The following is a 17,504-nucleotide window of genomic DNA, read 5'->3' as shown; positions in this document are numbered from 1 at the left end:
CTAAATCATACTCATAATACCTTCATGGTGCCTTGGCAGTATTGGTTAGTCCAAAAGTGCCTTCAGTACAACCTGAAATGCTTCCAAAAGTTGCTACAAAATTAAAAATATATATATTTAGTGGAATTTTCTACTGGCCGTCTTGACTAATGCTTTCAGACAAGCGTAACTCAATAACTGCTAAGGCTACGGGCTTATGTTGCTTTGTCCTGAGACATACCTTTTGGCATACTGCAGCACGTACAATTCATGCATCATGGACTTGCCTTTATAGTAGGGAATTAAAGGAGGTTACCTACACACTAGTGGACATTTAATCCCTAATTTGGTCGTGGGTAGCTATAAACTGAATTAGGTCCACTAGTATATCTGCAGGTGTAGGCACCTCCCTTGTTTCCCTTCTTCTTTTCTATGAACTTAATACTTGTTTGTTTGTAACATTCTTATGACTCATGAACCCACGCATACCGTATCATAAGAAACAACAGCATCTGAATTAATATTTTGCCTGAATGCATGCATGCCCCAACTATCAATTACCAACTGGAAAGTGAAGTGGCCATTATGCTTTGCTTTCAGTTGTGCTCAGCCTGTTACACAGCACTACAAATGGAGAATAGTAGAAGTGCCTCTGCAATCAATCTAGTCACCAGACAATTCGATTCATGCACCCAAATTATCAATTACTAACTCGAAAGTGAAGTGGCCATTATACTTTGCTTTCAGCTATGTTCAGCCAGTGTTACAAGCAAAGAGCAGTAGGATAAGCGCCTTTGCAGAAAATATGGATGATTCCTGTTACCAACATAGCCGGGAAGCCATTGTGCTACCGTGAATCGACACCTTGGGCTGTCAGCCAAAAAAAAAGAAGCAGGACACAAAAAGAAGGACAAAAGTAAGTTATATGCCAAAAGGCACCTGTCGAACTGAAGCAATGTCAAACAGTAAAAAAATCAAGCCTGTAGCCTTAGCTGTTATTGAGTCATGCTTGTCTGAAGGCATCAGGCAGGTGGGCGGGCAGGCAGGTACACTGTAGGACAGCAATCAGTGTCAGGATGGTCTTGTTAAGCCAGTTTATGAGTGATTTTTTTGGTCAGAAAAACCCATGACTCTGTCGTCTCAAATATACAGTACTATGATACTGCAATGATTTTAACACTACTGCTACTAACAATAGGTACATAAATGGTTATATTGATACTATTCCACAGTACAGTTGAAGTGATACAATAGCTACTAATAGTGCACTAGCTGCCTTCACTAATAGCATCATCCATCCTCCTAGTCCTAATGTTGTTGACATCACCCTGTATAATAATATGTCATGCTATATAGTTGCATATACACATAGGTACACATCTAATGTTACTTACTGAAACAAGATGCTTCTGTAGCTTAGTAGGCCAAGCATTACTGCTAAGAGTGGAAGATACTTGTCAGAGAAATCATTTCTGCTCCAAAGCCATAACAATGTTGTGGTAGACACCAGAAATAACTACAGGTAATGGTAACACTAATACACTTGAATAGTGTATCCCTTACATCAAATGCATGTTACCAACTATGAGTCATGTACAAAAAAAACTTGATTTTATTGATTTCATGTTTGTTTGGCTATCTGAAACTTTGTGATCGTTTATAAGTTAACAAATCTCATATTGCTATAAGAATACTTCTATACAGTGTACAGTTTAGACTGAAGCATAGAGTCCATACAGTCTCTGGTTTTAGACATCTGCAGTTATGCTTTATGAACACCCCATGCAATTACCTGAATGCTAAAATGATTGTTCAATTAGTACTTTGTGTTACATGTATCATATACAAAATATACATGTACACAAAAATAATTCTTATTTGAATATTGTGTAGCAGTTAGAAAACAATCAGGGACATTGTCCTTACCAAGTTAATATTACAATCTAATGAGTTCTGCAAGTATATCCAGTCAAACTCTGAACCACGAGCACCAAACCAAAGTGGTAGTAATCTAGTACCAAGGAAGTCGGCACTACCCCATCCTATAACACAAAACAACTGGTATACACATTAACTGATACAAAGCACACATTAGTTAACAAGTGCAGAAAATCTGGGGCCACGCTTCAGAGAAATGTATGCAACTTAGTACAGTAGGACCTCGATTATCTGAATATTGATTGTCCAAACCCTTGATTATCCGAACAGTATAAGTGACTGCTCTATTAGAGTATTTCATCAATAGGTGAACGTTCTATTAGAGTAAGTGTATGTTCCACAAGTATAAGCTACACAGTAGGGATATTCACTTCTTATTGTTTTACAGTATTTGGACATTACGTACTACTCCGATCCAGCTTGTTTCAGTACTTTTTATTGCAGTACTATATACAGTGGACCCTCACAAATCCGCCTCCCCTGGGACCAAAGGGTGTTCAGATTACTGAAACGTTCGGATTTGTGAATCATCAATTAACACTGTGTTTTAAGTTTTTATTGACTAAATAAGTATATAAGAGGTCTTCACATATGTCAAGTTTTACAGTACGGTGCACTATGATACGTTTTTGGAGTTAAGTTGAATGAAAGTAAGTGTCAAGAGTAAGCTGCTTAGCGTTACTGAAAGTGATGGGGTAGTGCACTCATCTTGACATTCATACCAAGTGAAACACTTGGTATGAATAACACTTAGTCTAGTCACTTCTTCACTTTAGTCGTTCGGATTATCCGAGGATCCGGATTAGAGAGGGTCGGATTTGCGAGGGTCCACTGTACTGTCCCTACTCCAATTTAAAATTCCTATTTTTTTCTTATACTTGTTTGTGAAGTTTTTTTGCAAGCTCATGGCCACCAAACAGCCTGCTTTTCACAAAACCAGTCACAATATTTTAAAAGAGTTAATCACAGCACTGTTATACTAGATTATGACTCATACAATAACGACTGATCGGTGGGCGTGGCTCTACATAAGCCTGCAGACAATAATGGACGTGGATTTGTGCATACTTACAGACTGATGAATGGGGGTGGCTACCATATGTCTACAAACAGTAATTTACGTAAGTGGGCATGGTTCACAAAAGAAGCAGGGCTATGCTATGACATGTGGTAACACGTCCACATTTAATTTAGCACGTGGGGTCAGACCCGAATAATCTGTAAAGCAGGACCTGGTCGGTTTAACATTATTAATAAACTATATTTACTGACTTACACGTTGCTAGAATATTCTGTAAAGCGGGACCTGACTCGGTTTACCATTGTTAATAAATAAACTATATTTACTGACTTACACGCTGCTATATAGTTCGCCGCGAGTTGCTTTCACTGATTGATATCAACAGCGCGTCACATACATGTGTGTTCAAATAGTTTGGTGCAACTGGCGACCACATGTATTCGAATAGTTAGATGCAATATACATTGGTAGATGGAAGCCGTACTGTAGTCTATTAACACTCAGCAGTAGAACCTTGACTGATGGCCACAGTAAAGAAGGATAAAAGGTAAGACAATAGCACAAGCATTGTATGTTTATCAATGTACCAAAGATTTTTTCTTAAGTGAGCTAGAAACATTTCTATGAAAGAATCAGAGCTGTAGCTGCAGCCAGTTTTCCGTTACGCTTGACTGAAGGTGTCAGGCAGGCAGGCAGGCAGGCAGGCAGGCAGGCAGGCAGGCAGGCAGGCAGGCAGGCAGGCAGGCAGGCAGGCAGGCAGGCAGGCAGGCAGGCAGGCAGGCAGGCAGGCAGGCAGGCAGGCAGGCAGGCAGGCAGGCAGGCAGGCAGGCAGGCAGGCAGGCAGGCAGGCAGGCAGGCAGGCAGGCAGGCAGGCAGGCAGGCAGGCAGGCAGGCAGGCAGGCAGGCAGGCAGGCAGGCAGGCAGGCAGGCAGGCAGGCAGGCAGGCAGGCAGGCAGGCAGGCAGGCAGGCAGGCAGTAGAAAATTCCATTGAATAAATTAAAAAAAAAATTCTGTAGCAACTTGACAGAAATGTTTCGGGTCGATCTGAAGACACTTTTGGGCTTGGTTTTACCCAACCGATACTGTCATGGTGTTGTGAGGAAAAATCGTGGTAGGTTTTTGGGTTATATTATATCATGGATTGCCCCACACCTTCGATGTCCCTACTATAATACAGTACTACCTGCTTAGAGTAGTTGGAACAGAACTCTGTATATAAATGAATGGGCTTCATTTATCCACTTATCTGAACACTTTTATGATTTAACTTGCACACAGGTGTTTGGATAATGGAGGTCCTACTGTATTAACCAAAGTATGCGGTCTACAATGGAAAGATGGTAAACATAAATATAAAGTATTCACCTTGTCACAAAACAGAAAAAAACAAAACATGCAATACTTTCCACATGCACATTAATTCTGGTATCAGCTGTTCACATCATTCATTGCTCTTGTTGTGAGCTACTGTAACATTGCTAAATGAATGGGGTAGGGCCTTAGGCATTTGGAAACATTGGAAATGGAAACTGGAAACAAAAAGTGGAAATGAAAAATGGAAATGGTCAAATCGTCATATAAATGTGCCCTAGAGTGAAACCCTTGTTTAGTGGCCACCTCTTAAAGACCACCTTCTTATAAATACCACCTCTGTACAAAGACCATATAGTAATTAGATCTCAAAGATGGCTAAGGACCACTTTGTGGTCACCTTGAATAAAGACCACTTCTTACATGGTAATATTTGGTAAGCTTCATATTAATGTCATCTCTTTGTTGAAATTTAGCTATAATAGTACACTACAACCTACTGTATCAATGAAAAATGAGGTCTCATAGGAGATGATGACCTTAAGAGTCTAGTCTTTATAGCTGTTTTGATAAAGTGGTCATGACATACACAGGATGTTTGGAACCTAGCTATTATTGCAACGTGAAGAGGTAATCTTTATAAAAGGTGATCATGAAGTTGAAGTGCCTTAGCCATCCTTGAGATCTAATTACAATGTGGTCCTTGTACAAAGATGGTCTTTAAGAGGTGGCCACTAAACAAGGGTTTTACTCTAGGGTACATTTATATGACAATTTGACCATTTCCGCTTTCCATTTCCACTGTTTCCAATTGCCCATACACCTAATACATTCATGGCCACCCCCTTGGGTTGTAAGAATGTAGCGTCTTCTAGCAACCAAGTGGTAGTTATGATTGGCAGTACAAACCATAAGCCAAGCAGATAAACTGTATTCCTTAGGCCCCATCTCTTTTCTTTTGATAGCCAGGACATTACGTCTGAGCAAACTGGGTTATGGTCAGACACAGTGGCTATTTGGACAGCAAATGTCCAGCGACCAACTGCGATATTTGTCTTTGAATTATACAAAGTCAACTAATCTGTTTTAACTGTCTACAGTGTGCTACCCTTTCCATATAAAATTCACCATAATAAAATATGAAATAGTCAACTTACAAGTAGTGTTGGGCGATTAATAAATTAATGTGCTGTTGTGTTGTGTACAGGTGGCAGGCGTAATGGCTGGCAGCAGGTGTAAAGGTCAGGAACAAGGGAGCATGGCAGCTGAAATAACCAGCAGTAAGTTTGTGGTAGGTGAAATGGCCAGTAGTGAAAACGAGCATGATGGAGACAGTGCTACCAGATCTATGAATAATGCTGTTATTTTAATTTTAAAGCCAGGGAACACTACATTACATGTCTGGTATTAATTTGGTTTTCTTCCTGGTGGTGGCAGTATGCCCAAGGATCTACAGAAGCCTGAGAATGTTTATTTAGTGTTTCAGGAAACATTGTTACCAATAAACGATCCTTGTCTACACCCTGAAAAGGTCAACATGTTAGCCTTTTAGCTACTTATTTACCATGCTACAACTATCACTTACACAATGTTACAAATATCAAGATTAAATCGAAAATCTGGCTTCAAATGCACTGTATCTAGATTATTGAAAATGTAATATCGCCCAATACTACTTACAAGCACAGTGTCTCATACTACCCCCATATGTTTCATAATACATACATCTACAGTGTTCCAGAAATATGATCATACAGATCCCCACGTGGAAGGAAAATTTTTGAAGTGTACACCTTTCTCTATTAGTAGCATAGAGAGTTCATAGGGGGAGAGTATCTTACATACTTCAGTATAGCCTGTACCAACACGTAGAGCAAAGTTTGTGATGCAATCCCCAAGTATTTCCGTCTACTTACGTATACCATGTTAGCAAGCACATTTATGTGTTTTCGTGCGAGACATGTTAACAACATATTGTTTACAAGAAGTGTTATCAAAGCGAAGGGCTCAAGAATGGATTCAAGTATGGATAGCATGCCTAAGCAGCTTACTTATACAAGTAACAAAGATACTATTGAAGAGTTTGCCATCACGCATCTTCCTCTGTATTCGAACTTGCCCATTACCTGTGCCATCCATGGTAAGGACCCCTACAAGGAATTCACCTTGTAGTATCATTACTCAGTCACCGGTTTGTACCAGTAGTGTTTCGATAGTGACATGGCACAAGACAGGCAAGACGAAGTTATGACTGAGTTATCCATTGTCGAAGTACTTGTGATGCAGTGTGGATTAATTTCCACGGACATCAATGTTGAAAATCTTACCATTAACAATGGCTGCAGTACCTCTGCCACTTACTACTATTCCACTGAATATTCCTCCTCTTCCCATTTTCAGCAAATAATCTTGCATAAGTTTCTAGAATTGTTATACAAGTAGTAATGGGTACCAGTTTGATTTTCAAGTTCTGTTCATATCTATAAAAACTGGAGTGGTTCAAATGAGCAGGAGTTTACCGAGCTTGATAGGTTGTTGTGCTTGATTGGGTTTGTTTTTTTGCCCTGGTATTGGCTACTATGACTACGTAACCAACTATTTTTCTTTTTCACAGTAACCAACAGAGTCTCCATTTCAGTGTGTGGCTGTTTGTATTGGCACAAACTGCCAAAGAATGCTGCTCTAGCAGAGCAGATATTTGATGAAGTGCTTTGCTCAATGTGCAAACACACCTCCACAGAAACCAAAAGAATAGATCTTGAGAATCAAACATCAGTCTACCAGCTCCAATTATCCTACTAAATTCTTGTCACCAGCTAGTGTTAAGGAGAGAAAGAAGAATATTCAAGCAGAGAGGTCCAAGGACAAGACATTGTTATGAAAATACGCTAAATTTGATGTTACACTGGATGATTCCCAGCATGATGAAATGTGCAAGATTGCAGCTGAACTGGACAACAACCACAGGGATCAACTTGAGGCAGTATATAAGGAAGCTGGTGGCTCTGAAGGTGCCCTTTGGAATATTTGGGGAGCAGACAAACAGCTGGCTGAGTTTTACAAAGATCAAGCAAAAAACGGTATTCATTGTTAAGTCATGAATAGTTATTATCTTCATCTTTCATTTGTAGGCCATGGAAAGCGGGACCTAGTTACCATTCGCATTGGTGAGTTGTATATTAAATTCTTTTGATGCATCCACTCTTTCTGTCTCAGTTCTGGCAGTATTTGTTAGAAGTCCTGTAGCCTATGAGGCATTAAAGAGTATTAACATCCTGCGTTTTCCCGCACAAAGTACTCTGCAGGCATACATTGGCTGTTTCCTCCATGAAGGGGGTGCATCATAGAAGAGCATTGTCAAACAGGATGAACAATTCGCAATTCAAGACATCACAAAGGCACAAGGAAAACTGGAACCTCTGGCTGATGGTGTACAGATTTTTGACGAGGTCAAATTTATTTCACGGTTGATGTGGTACTCTAGGAGTCAGACTATTATAGGATTGGCAATGAATGCAGATGACCAAGCTTTCATTCACTTCATAATGTATACGAATTGTTTCACAAGGACAGTGCTATATCATGCAATTTTTATGGAGGGATTTGACATCTTCATATGATATAGTTGGACCCTACTATTTTGGAAACTTTTAAAGCTAAAGTTATCCATTTGTGTGTGCTTAGGACCATTGAACTTTTCAGGTAAACATTATAAAGGTTTATGTAAAGTAGACATATTTTCTTTTTTTAGATACATGGATTTGCTATCAGCTTGCTGGTATGTGATGGTGCTGCACCTAATTTGACTGTAGTAAAGTCAGCACATGGTTATTCTGGTGCATATAATGTTAATAGCAAGCTCCATGACCAGTATGAAGTGAAACCTTTTTTTTGTTAATAATTATCCCATTTAATCCTGATTCACTGGTTGATACAGGTGTATGTCTCAGTCATCACGTAAATTCAGCCTTAAGATTAGTATTCTTCAAATTATATCCCCAAGCTACGAAAAGCATATATTGCCAGGGATTCGTGGATTTAGCTTAATGTGGCACCAGCTAAGATTATACAGGTACTGTAAGGATGTGACTGTGTGTTAAATCATGCATTTTATGTAGATCACCAATAGAACAAGTTCTTGGGAAGCTGTTCTACTATGTGAAACAACAACCACCACCTGCAGATGCTGGTCAGGTAGAGTTACAATGAAATACTTGGAGGCAAGCAGCAAGATTTAAGTAGCTCAAGAACACGATCAACGCACTCCACTCATCTTGACTGGGTGGGACCAAGAAGGATGGTGAACAGTTTGGATGGCAGGCTATTATAGAAATGTTTGAAAGAGAATGTGAACGTGTACAGAATGGAAATGCTTGAATGGGCCTCTTAAGCCATGATCGTGTTTTGGATAGCAACTCAAATATTCTAAAAAACATCAGGGATAGATATATGCACATTTTTTCGTAGTTGGCACCGCTCACTTTCTGAAGCAGCCACTGCAGGTAGAACACTTACTGACAGTAGTCTCCTTTACTATTATACCGTCTATCCATCAGCTGGACCAAATAATTCTGTGTTGCCTAACACACTTCTAGCCTGGCAAAGTAAGTATTTTATTGTATATACTATTCATTGTAGATGAAAACCCGTTTTTGGAGCCCAAAATCGTGCTCAAATGATGCAGCGACAGGAAACCTACAGTACCTCACCAATCAAACTACCAATGCTTTTAGGTGAAAGTTTACTCACAGCAGAAGGTTGAACTCCAGTATTGCAATAAAGGATCAAGGCCTTTTAGAGTTGCAGCTCGTAATCTTGGATTTTGCAGATATTTCGATCGATTTCTACCCCAAGAAGGCAATGGAATTTATTACCACTACAGCTGTATTCAAGTGAGAGTTAGTCCAACATATAATAACAAGTTTTGAAGAAGTCAAATTTTTACATTGGAAACCCTAGCTAAGATGCCTAGGCAATGAATATTGCCAGGCTAGGCCGCAGGCCTTTGTGAGTGCCCATATCTTGATTATCATCAATTCCCTGCTTGAATGGTTAGCATGAGATTTACTCAGGATTTGTGCATATGGGTTTGAGTCAGTCTGTACTTCCTAAACTGATACCCTGATCGATTTGTGAGCCCACTATGTGTCTCTGGCAGTGCCGTGGAATCTCTGTTTAGGCAGCACAAGAAATCAGCTAGTGAAAAACTGGATGCCATTAACTATCCTATATCAAGAGCAGCCCAGCTGATAAACAGACTGTTTCAATCCATCATTCAGGTGAATGTTATAAAATGGATACATGCCAGGTAGATGTTCACCTGAAAAGGAAAAGTATGATAAATTAAAAAAAGGAATAAAGACAATTTTAAATCTATACATTATTATGTTGAGTTAATTAATAAAGTATCCCTTAGATTTTGTCCAGAAACAGAAGTTGTTCCCTTCTTCATTGCAGCAGTAGCCTTAAATGAGTCTGAAAATTCCTGTATACATGTGTTAGTGACTTTTGGAGAAGAATTTGCTATGGTAGTGGACGCATGCAGTATATTCAAGACATTTGGATAGTACAGCAGAAAATTTTTGGCTTGTATTGAGCTTCAAGCTTTACTGTTTCCTGTACAAGTGACTTGCCATAATTACGAAATCCTATTTCATTACAGTGAGTCTTTACAGACACATCAACTCCTTGTAAAAATAAATGGTAGGAGCTCCTCACAAGGAAAATACATGTATCCTTTGTTTCAGCACTGGAGATACTTCAGAATTTTCTATTTATCTTTCGTATTAAGGGGCTGTAAGATAAGTATCTCTTGAGACAACATTCCTTATCTTTACTCTATGTACATGTACGTAGGTACAAGTTTCATAGCTTTATAACGGCCCTCGATTATGCAGCATACTTGTTAGTGTTGCTCCTCCAAATCTGTAGTAAACATCTACAGATCTACGTACACTTACAGTAGTAGAACTAAAAGCTGCTGCCTGTAATGACACTACTAATACCAAGAGTAAATAATGGAAGAGAGAGTATCCAACTGCCATATACTGGATCAAAAATGAGCATGTCAAGTAGGGAAGCCATCCTGTAGTGCTTTCAAAGGCAGTGTTGAATGAAGTAATAAACACCTGATAGCTCAGACTGTTTGAAGTGTCCAGGCATGATTTGAAGTCAAACAGTCTGAGCTAGAAGGTGTTTATTACTTCATTCAACACTGCCTTTGAAAGCACTACAGGATGGCTTCTCTACTTGACCTGCTCATTTTTGATGCAGTATATGGCAGTTGGATACTCTCTCTTCCATTATTTACTCTTGCTAATACTGACTGGCTTATCCTGAGAAGTTTATTAAATACCTCTCCCAAAAACACCAACATGAATATCTTTGCCACTTCAGACTTTGCCTTCTTTGCTTCATAAAAGCTCATCCACTGTTGCCATGTTGTAAGCATAGAGGTAATGGGGATCCAGCCTCACTTGTGCAAGGTCTACAGGGACAGAACCAGGAGCTGGCAAGGGGAGGGGCACAAACAGGCTAACCAAATTGTAGGTGGTTGGGGAGAGCCGACTCTCTTGTAAGTTGCTGTATTTTTTAAGCAGCAATGACCACTCTCTATAGTAGGTTGATTTTTGCCGTTATGGATGGTTGTGAAGTCTTAAAAGGCTATTTAAAAGACTATGAAAGTCTTAAACACCAGCAACATGATAATTACTTTTACAGGCGCTTAGTACGCACGAAGGTGATGAGAAACAGTTTGACAGTCGTGTTAGGTGAGTTTGAAGTAAAAGGCAGTAATAAGAAGTTTTCGTGAGTTATATAAATTGAGTTGGTCTGACAGGTGTATAATATTTCTATCAAGGGAAGTATGGCTCTTCCATCCTGGATCCACCATTGGTCTATAGTATCCTTGACTAGAAGTACACTACGCTGCTGGTGCCACTGAAATTTAAATGTAATACATTTATCCTTCTTCTTGGAACAATTTTCGTACAGCTCAGCAAACAAATTCTTTTGGCTGCTTACCACAAAATCACTTTGTTTGGCTCAACTGAACACCAAAGCAAACTCCACCACTGATTGATTGACATGTTCTGTGAGCTTAAATCTAGTCTATTCGCTATCTCAGATAATGAATGGGCATGGACTTCTTTTAACAAGACGCTCCCACTCCTTTTTGGTCGCTACCTTTTGTTGACGCGTTTTCTTGGCAGGAGGTTCACGCCAAAATCTGGAAAAGTTAGGCGTGTTAATCAGTATGTCATGAACTTTGCTCTACAGGCTATACTGAAGTAGGATACTCTTCCCCCCACAACATTATGAACTCTTGGTAGTATATAATACATACAGTTTTGGGTGATAGCAATACTTTGAAGTTAAGTATCTCATAGCATTGTGGTCTGTATTAAGTGGTCAAATGCATAGTGGCCAGCCAAGAATTCACCTATGAATCACTGTACATAATTAGTGGCTTGTTCAGCTAATAAAATCAACAATTGGCACCACTTCAATAAATTTTCAATTATCACACTTCCCACCTTTCAATGATTATTATTAGCTTCATTACCAAAAGTATTCAGTGACCTTTAACAACATTCATAACAAGCTCACCTTATGGTTGATAGTAATAATAAGTAAATAACTCTTAATAGTATACCTGTAATTACCCTTTTATAATAGTCATAGCCACTAAAATGCTGCTGACCTCCCTTGCTGGTTTTTCTCTATAACAACCACCTGTATATAAAAGCCAGAATATAAAGGCCAGAAATATCTGGCCCATTATACACAGGTTCCACTGTACATCATCTGAACACTCATTTGTGAAATATATATATATATAGTAAAAGAGCTGCAAAGTTTTTAGACCATGCATCAAGAAGGAGATTCCAACAGCCTATTACCCATTCTTGTTGGCTCGTCTCGCATTTCAGCAAAGTACTTTTTTACTTGCTTGATCTGCCTTATAAGATTACAGGTCTCTTGTATAAAGTTTGCATTGGGCACGAGTACAATAATGCTTATCGAGATGGGAAATGGAAGTGGGTGTATGTGTATCTGTGTTTTGGTTACTTTAGTACCTCTTACTACATTCAAAGCAGGGCAGTTCTACTAAATAAATTGGACAGTACCTATTAGTTGTAGTCAGGAGCCATGTGTTTAGCATACAAACTAAATACTCACAAGTGGAAGATACATCAAGTCCACCATACTTTGGTTGACGTGATTGCAAAAACGAAGCTTACAACCTGCAGACACTTTACCTTAGTATACTTCAGCCAAACTTCTTCATTGGTGTGCAAAACAGCCTTGTAGTGAAGTAGCTCAAATGAACTTTGTACAGAAAGTGAGATACGTATCTGTATCAATGCAGTACAGTGAAGCACGGATAACATCAAAGGTTATGACATAACATTGGTGGAAATTTTTGTACAGAAACTATGATGTGGGCCACTTTCTAATCCTGGCAAGCTTTACTGCATCTATGATTTGAGATCACTAAATCTGCAAGTTGGCAATGTATGTACATAGCTGGTAAACTACTTTTGTGGCTGAAATGATTTAATTAAAGCAATTACTCAAAATCCATCACATATTGCCTAAATAAAATCACCAACAGTGCAGAAAGGGATCCAACTCTTGTGGTACAATATATGCACCATCACGTTGTCATCATGTGATACACTATATTCACAGAACGTCACATGCCAACAAAAAGACTCTGTAACTGTTAATGTTTATGAAGCATCTAAAGCTTAAAATATAAGAATATGTGCAACCAAATCTGCCAACAAGCCAAAACAGTATACAAAAATAGCACACAAACATACATGTATGTGCACTATGTATTACATACCAATGCTGGTGGCCATGATCCTCATTTCTCCCTTACTCACCACTCTAGTCACCGTGTAGTAGATACCCAACAAATCTATCAACTCAACTGTGGCTTTGACCAGGTCCTATACAACATGTACATGATATACACTACACATATATACTTTTAGTATTATAGTTTGCCATTACTCAAAAATTTTAACTTTACACCTCCATGTCTATGGTCCTACCCTTTAACTCAGCTAGTAACTGATGCAATCCATTTGGTTATCAAGCCTACACACCATGGTCAATTAAGTTAAACAGTACTGAAAGACCCAAAACATTTCCCACATCCTGACATCATATTTTAACCATATATGCCACTATGATATAACTACTTTCAGAATAAAATACTACAGTTCACAAGTTTGGTAGTGTTTGTTATAGGAATTTCTAAGCAGCACAGATGCATTGTTTAGCTTTTTTTGTGACAGTTGCAGGTATATTATTCATTGCAAAAGGAGGTAAGTGATACATGTATGGTAACTAATGGCAAATAGTAATGTTTTGTGATAAGCAAGACATGTTACAGTATTAACAATCATTAACTCTCTATAGCTAAATCTTGTTCATCTACACCCCAAGATGTAGAACCTACTTCCAAGAAAATTAATGATTCGGCAGTTTTATTGTGTCATAAATTCTGCAAGGAACCAGGTCAATATATTTTTGAACACTTCAACCAGTCAACAGGCCAGTATGATACAATAGCACAGTCATATAAACTTGACATGACAATAAATGATATCAGTGATGGAGGTAGCTACAGATGCTGGCAAAGCGGGTGCAACAACAGCAGCAGCAGCACAGGTTCCAACAATCCTCAATATTGTTATTTCACAATAGAAGGTAATTTATATTTGGTATATATAAGTGACATGGAATGACATGCTTTTTTTTCTACAGTGCTCCATCCTACAATAGAGATGAACTTCTCTCCAATGAATGAACATACAAACTATACTATAACATGTAATGCTACAGGGAACCCAGTACCTGTAGTACATGCAAAGCTGTACCCTGCAGTTGACTGTCCTTATACTACAAACTATACCATTGTTAGTATATACATGGGACAGGTGGCAGTCACTATACCAGTTATAACACCAATGTGTTATAACGTCACTGTCTACTGTTATGTAAGCCCATGCAAGGCATGCCCTTCCATGACACTACAAGCTTTGAAAGGTAAGCTACTGTACGTATGTAGGTAACATGCCCGTAAATACCATCACTTCTCTTAAAGGATTCCACCAAACACACAATGTAACTACTAAGCCTCCACAAACTACACCGCCACCTGTTGTAAGCAAACCACAAGAGAATGAAACAAGCAAACCACAAGAGAACGGAACAAGCAAACCACAAGAGAACGGAACAAGCAGTGTTGATAACACAACCACTCTTTTTCTGCTACTTTTAACACTCATAGGCTTTATAGCAGTACAATAGTGTACATATGTATGTATATATGGATCTTTTGGCAGAGTGTATGCAAATATTACAGTACTAATAAATGTATGAATATACCAATCAAATAGAACATCAAATGCATGTTTGAAGTCAGATTAGGACTTCCATTTATAATAGAAACAAGTTAATTAATGCTGTATTGATGATGTGATCATACATAGCCTGTGGCCTGTAACTGAGTTGATTCATTTTAGTACCATTAATCATACACTTTTATACAACCAATGCTGATGTTGCATTTGAAATCAAGTTTGTCCTCTGTAGGATGAATATGCATATATAGTCATGATTAAATGACAATGCTGTCAGCAGATTTTGGTCACATGATAAAAAAGTGAATAGCCAAAAGTCAATAGTGCTGAAACAATCTTCCTTATTAAGTTAAGAGTGGTCACTAATGAAATTCCTAGGGTTGGTGTTATTATTTATTAGACATTCAGTTTGTAATGAGATTAAACACCTCATTGTGAAAACTTTCATTTTCACTTTCCCTGGGAAATTCCCTAATGTAGTGACTTGACATCATCTGCTAGTTGCTCATGCAGGTAGAGGAGGCTGATTACATGTCATAACCTAATGTCTAATGACAAACATATTGGCATGTGTGTGGCTGCACAAGCAAACAGATCATCTGAAATTCAGTATAGAATTACATCCTGTTCTGCCAGAAACTGGTAGGCATGCATTTGAAGACACCATATCGTGCCTTAGCTCAACCTCATTGTAGCCTTATAGTGTACTACCCCAGCCTGTAGCTACATTGCACCTGCTTTACTTAGAATCTGTCTGGACTCATGTAAACAAAGAGTTTCAAGTCAAAGAAAGGGAATGAAGGCTGCAGAAAGTACTCCAAGCTTGTTACACACAGTACAGTACATTATTATTGTGCTTACAGTATGGTGTACCATATCTTGAAAACACTATACACTGAAACCTCTCTAATCCGACACCTGTGTAATCCAGAATCATACTTCTATAATCTGACATTGTTTTGTATCCCAAAAATACTTTTTCTGTGTAATGTTACCTCAATAATCTGACGTTCTTGCTAATCTGACAAAATTTTCTTATCCTAATGAGCATCAGATTACAGAGGGTTTAACTGTACATGTTGTGTGCTATAAAAGTATGCTTTATATGTTTACCGTGACCTAATGTGGGTGTCTATACCAAAACGTTATATAAACACAATAGACAAATGTAAATAAAAGAGCTGAGAGGACACTTCGGTTTATATAGATGTGGAGTGTCTTCATGCATAAGAATGATGAACTGTGCTAGTCACATTGCACATCAAGACACATGACAGTGTGTTGTGCTGTCAAGGAAAACTAATCCATGTATCCAGCAGACATGGGGCCAAGTACATTTAAAAGTACTTAAGGGTCATTCCGTGTCAAATCAACAAGGAATTTAGGGTCACCTCTCGGATTTTGATGAAACTTGGTGTGTTTGTAGTACCTATGGTGCTTATCACTCATGCAAATTTTTAGCTCCATACATTCCATAGTTTCTGATTTATGACCACAAATATTTTGAATATTTCATGAAAATTTGGTCCATCTCTTGTTACAAAATCAATTGCAACCTTGCACTGTGTAAATATTTGTAAACACAATTTTCAGTGATGGAAGACTGTTGATTGACCTTTCCAGTGATCCCTAAATTATGGGATATCTACTTAATTATGGTTCAAAAGTACTTCATTGAAAACTTTAATCCTTTATATTTTGAAAAATACTGCTTGAAATTTTTCGAATTCTTATGTGAATAATGATTGGGTCATGGTCTATGTTTGATAAAATTTTTGTGGTGGGACCACAATGGGCTCAAGAGATATAATGAATTATGTTGTGGTATGCGGTGAAATTTCTAGTCTATTATTGCTGTATTGGAGTGTACACCTCCAATAACCACTCGCAACAAGGCCATGCCAAGTTTGTCTTACAGAGTGAAGGTGTCTAGGTACATTGCAACCTGTATTAGTGACCACCTGTATTGAAAGACCATCTATGTGCTGCAGTTAAGTTATACTTCTTTAATGTATAGCACCAAAGCATCAACCCTTTCTAGCAAATCCAAAAATGGTCCTTATTAGACAGGTTGACTATAAATTACAGATCTGACCACCATGTGTCCATGAACATCGTGTAAATGTACTATCTCTTCACAAATACCTTCTTTATTAAGTTGAATACCACTGTAGTGGACTTAGCTGCGTATGTGGCTTCATAGATACATACAACAGAACTCCTCAGAAGGGATACCTGGATACCTTGATAACCAGGACACCTGTTTATACACTGTACTCCCACTCTAGTGGTGCGCATACATTTAGACCAAGATACTTCTGTGGCTTCTGTAATATGAGCACTTTATTATGTTCCTAGCAATGGAGGGGTTTTACCATACATGCATTAATTGTACCTCAATATGTGAAATTAATTACTACATTACTTTACATTCATGACCACTTTGAAGATCAAGTCATAAACTCATGCACATACTCACATAGGACATGCTGACCACATACTTAACATTCGCCTGTACTGATCTTCAAAGTGTCAACCCAAAATACTTTGAAAAACCACTTTAGTAATTACAGTATTATAAATCACACATTGAGGTGCAAGCAAGTGTTAATAATATAAAAACTCTTGGTACAAGTAATGCATCTACTGTATATAGTGTAACTATTCTATTCCCTGGACCATTGATGAAGTGTTCATTTTTGAGAAACCACAGACTTGTCTTGGGCCCAAAATGTACGTACAATTATAAAGTAAGATCATGAGGCTATTAAGGTGCCCAGGTATCCTTTTTGAGGAGGTCTATTGTACCTATGCAGCCATGTCCGTAACTTGAATAGTGTAGAGTGGGGATATGTATGTGAGTGCACCACAG

At 38.4% G+C, this 17,504-nt stretch overlaps 2 protein-coding genes across 2 annotated transcripts in view; one reads left to right on the top strand and one right to left on the bottom strand.

Annotated features, from left to right (window-relative positions):
- Positions 1 to 1,119: 1,119 nt before the first annotated feature.
- LOC136264684 (BOS complex subunit TMEM147-like) overlaps positions 1,120 to 17,504 on the bottom strand; it is a 23,286-nt gene continuing 6,901 nt past the window's right edge. The window contains exons 4-7 of the mRNA XM_066059463.1: positions 13,105 to 13,210; positions 1,906 to 2,021; positions 1,374 to 1,495; positions 1,120 to 1,307 (exon numbers count right to left, since the gene is read on the bottom strand). Of these exons, the coding sequence (XP_065915535.1) occupies positions 1,190 to 1,307; positions 1,374 to 1,495; positions 1,906 to 2,021; positions 13,105 to 13,210 (462 nt within the window). The 3' untranslated portion in view covers positions 1,120 to 1,189. The remainder of the gene's footprint in view (positions 1,308 to 1,373; positions 1,496 to 1,905; positions 2,022 to 13,104; positions 13,211 to 17,504) is intronic.
- Positions 13,452 to 14,675, top strand: LOC136264681 (uncharacterized). Its single transcript, XM_066059461.1, has 4 exons — positions 13,452 to 13,591; positions 13,686 to 13,976; positions 14,034 to 14,315; positions 14,374 to 14,675. Exons 1-4 carry the CDS (start codon positions 13,534 to 13,536, stop codon positions 14,577 to 14,579), a joined length of 837 nt encoding a protein of 278 aa, XP_065915533.1. The 5' UTR covers positions 13,452 to 13,533; the 3' UTR covers positions 14,580 to 14,675.

Source organism: Dysidea avara, chromosome 8 (assembly GCF_963678975.1).
Source record: "Dysidea avara chromosome 8, odDysAvar1.4, whole genome shotgun sequence".
Taxonomy (NCBI): domain Eukaryota; kingdom Metazoa; phylum Porifera; class Demospongiae; order Dictyoceratida; family Dysideidae; genus Dysidea; species Dysidea avara.
Note: the sequence above shows the minus strand (reverse complement) of the source record. Positions and strands in the feature narration are given on the sequence as shown.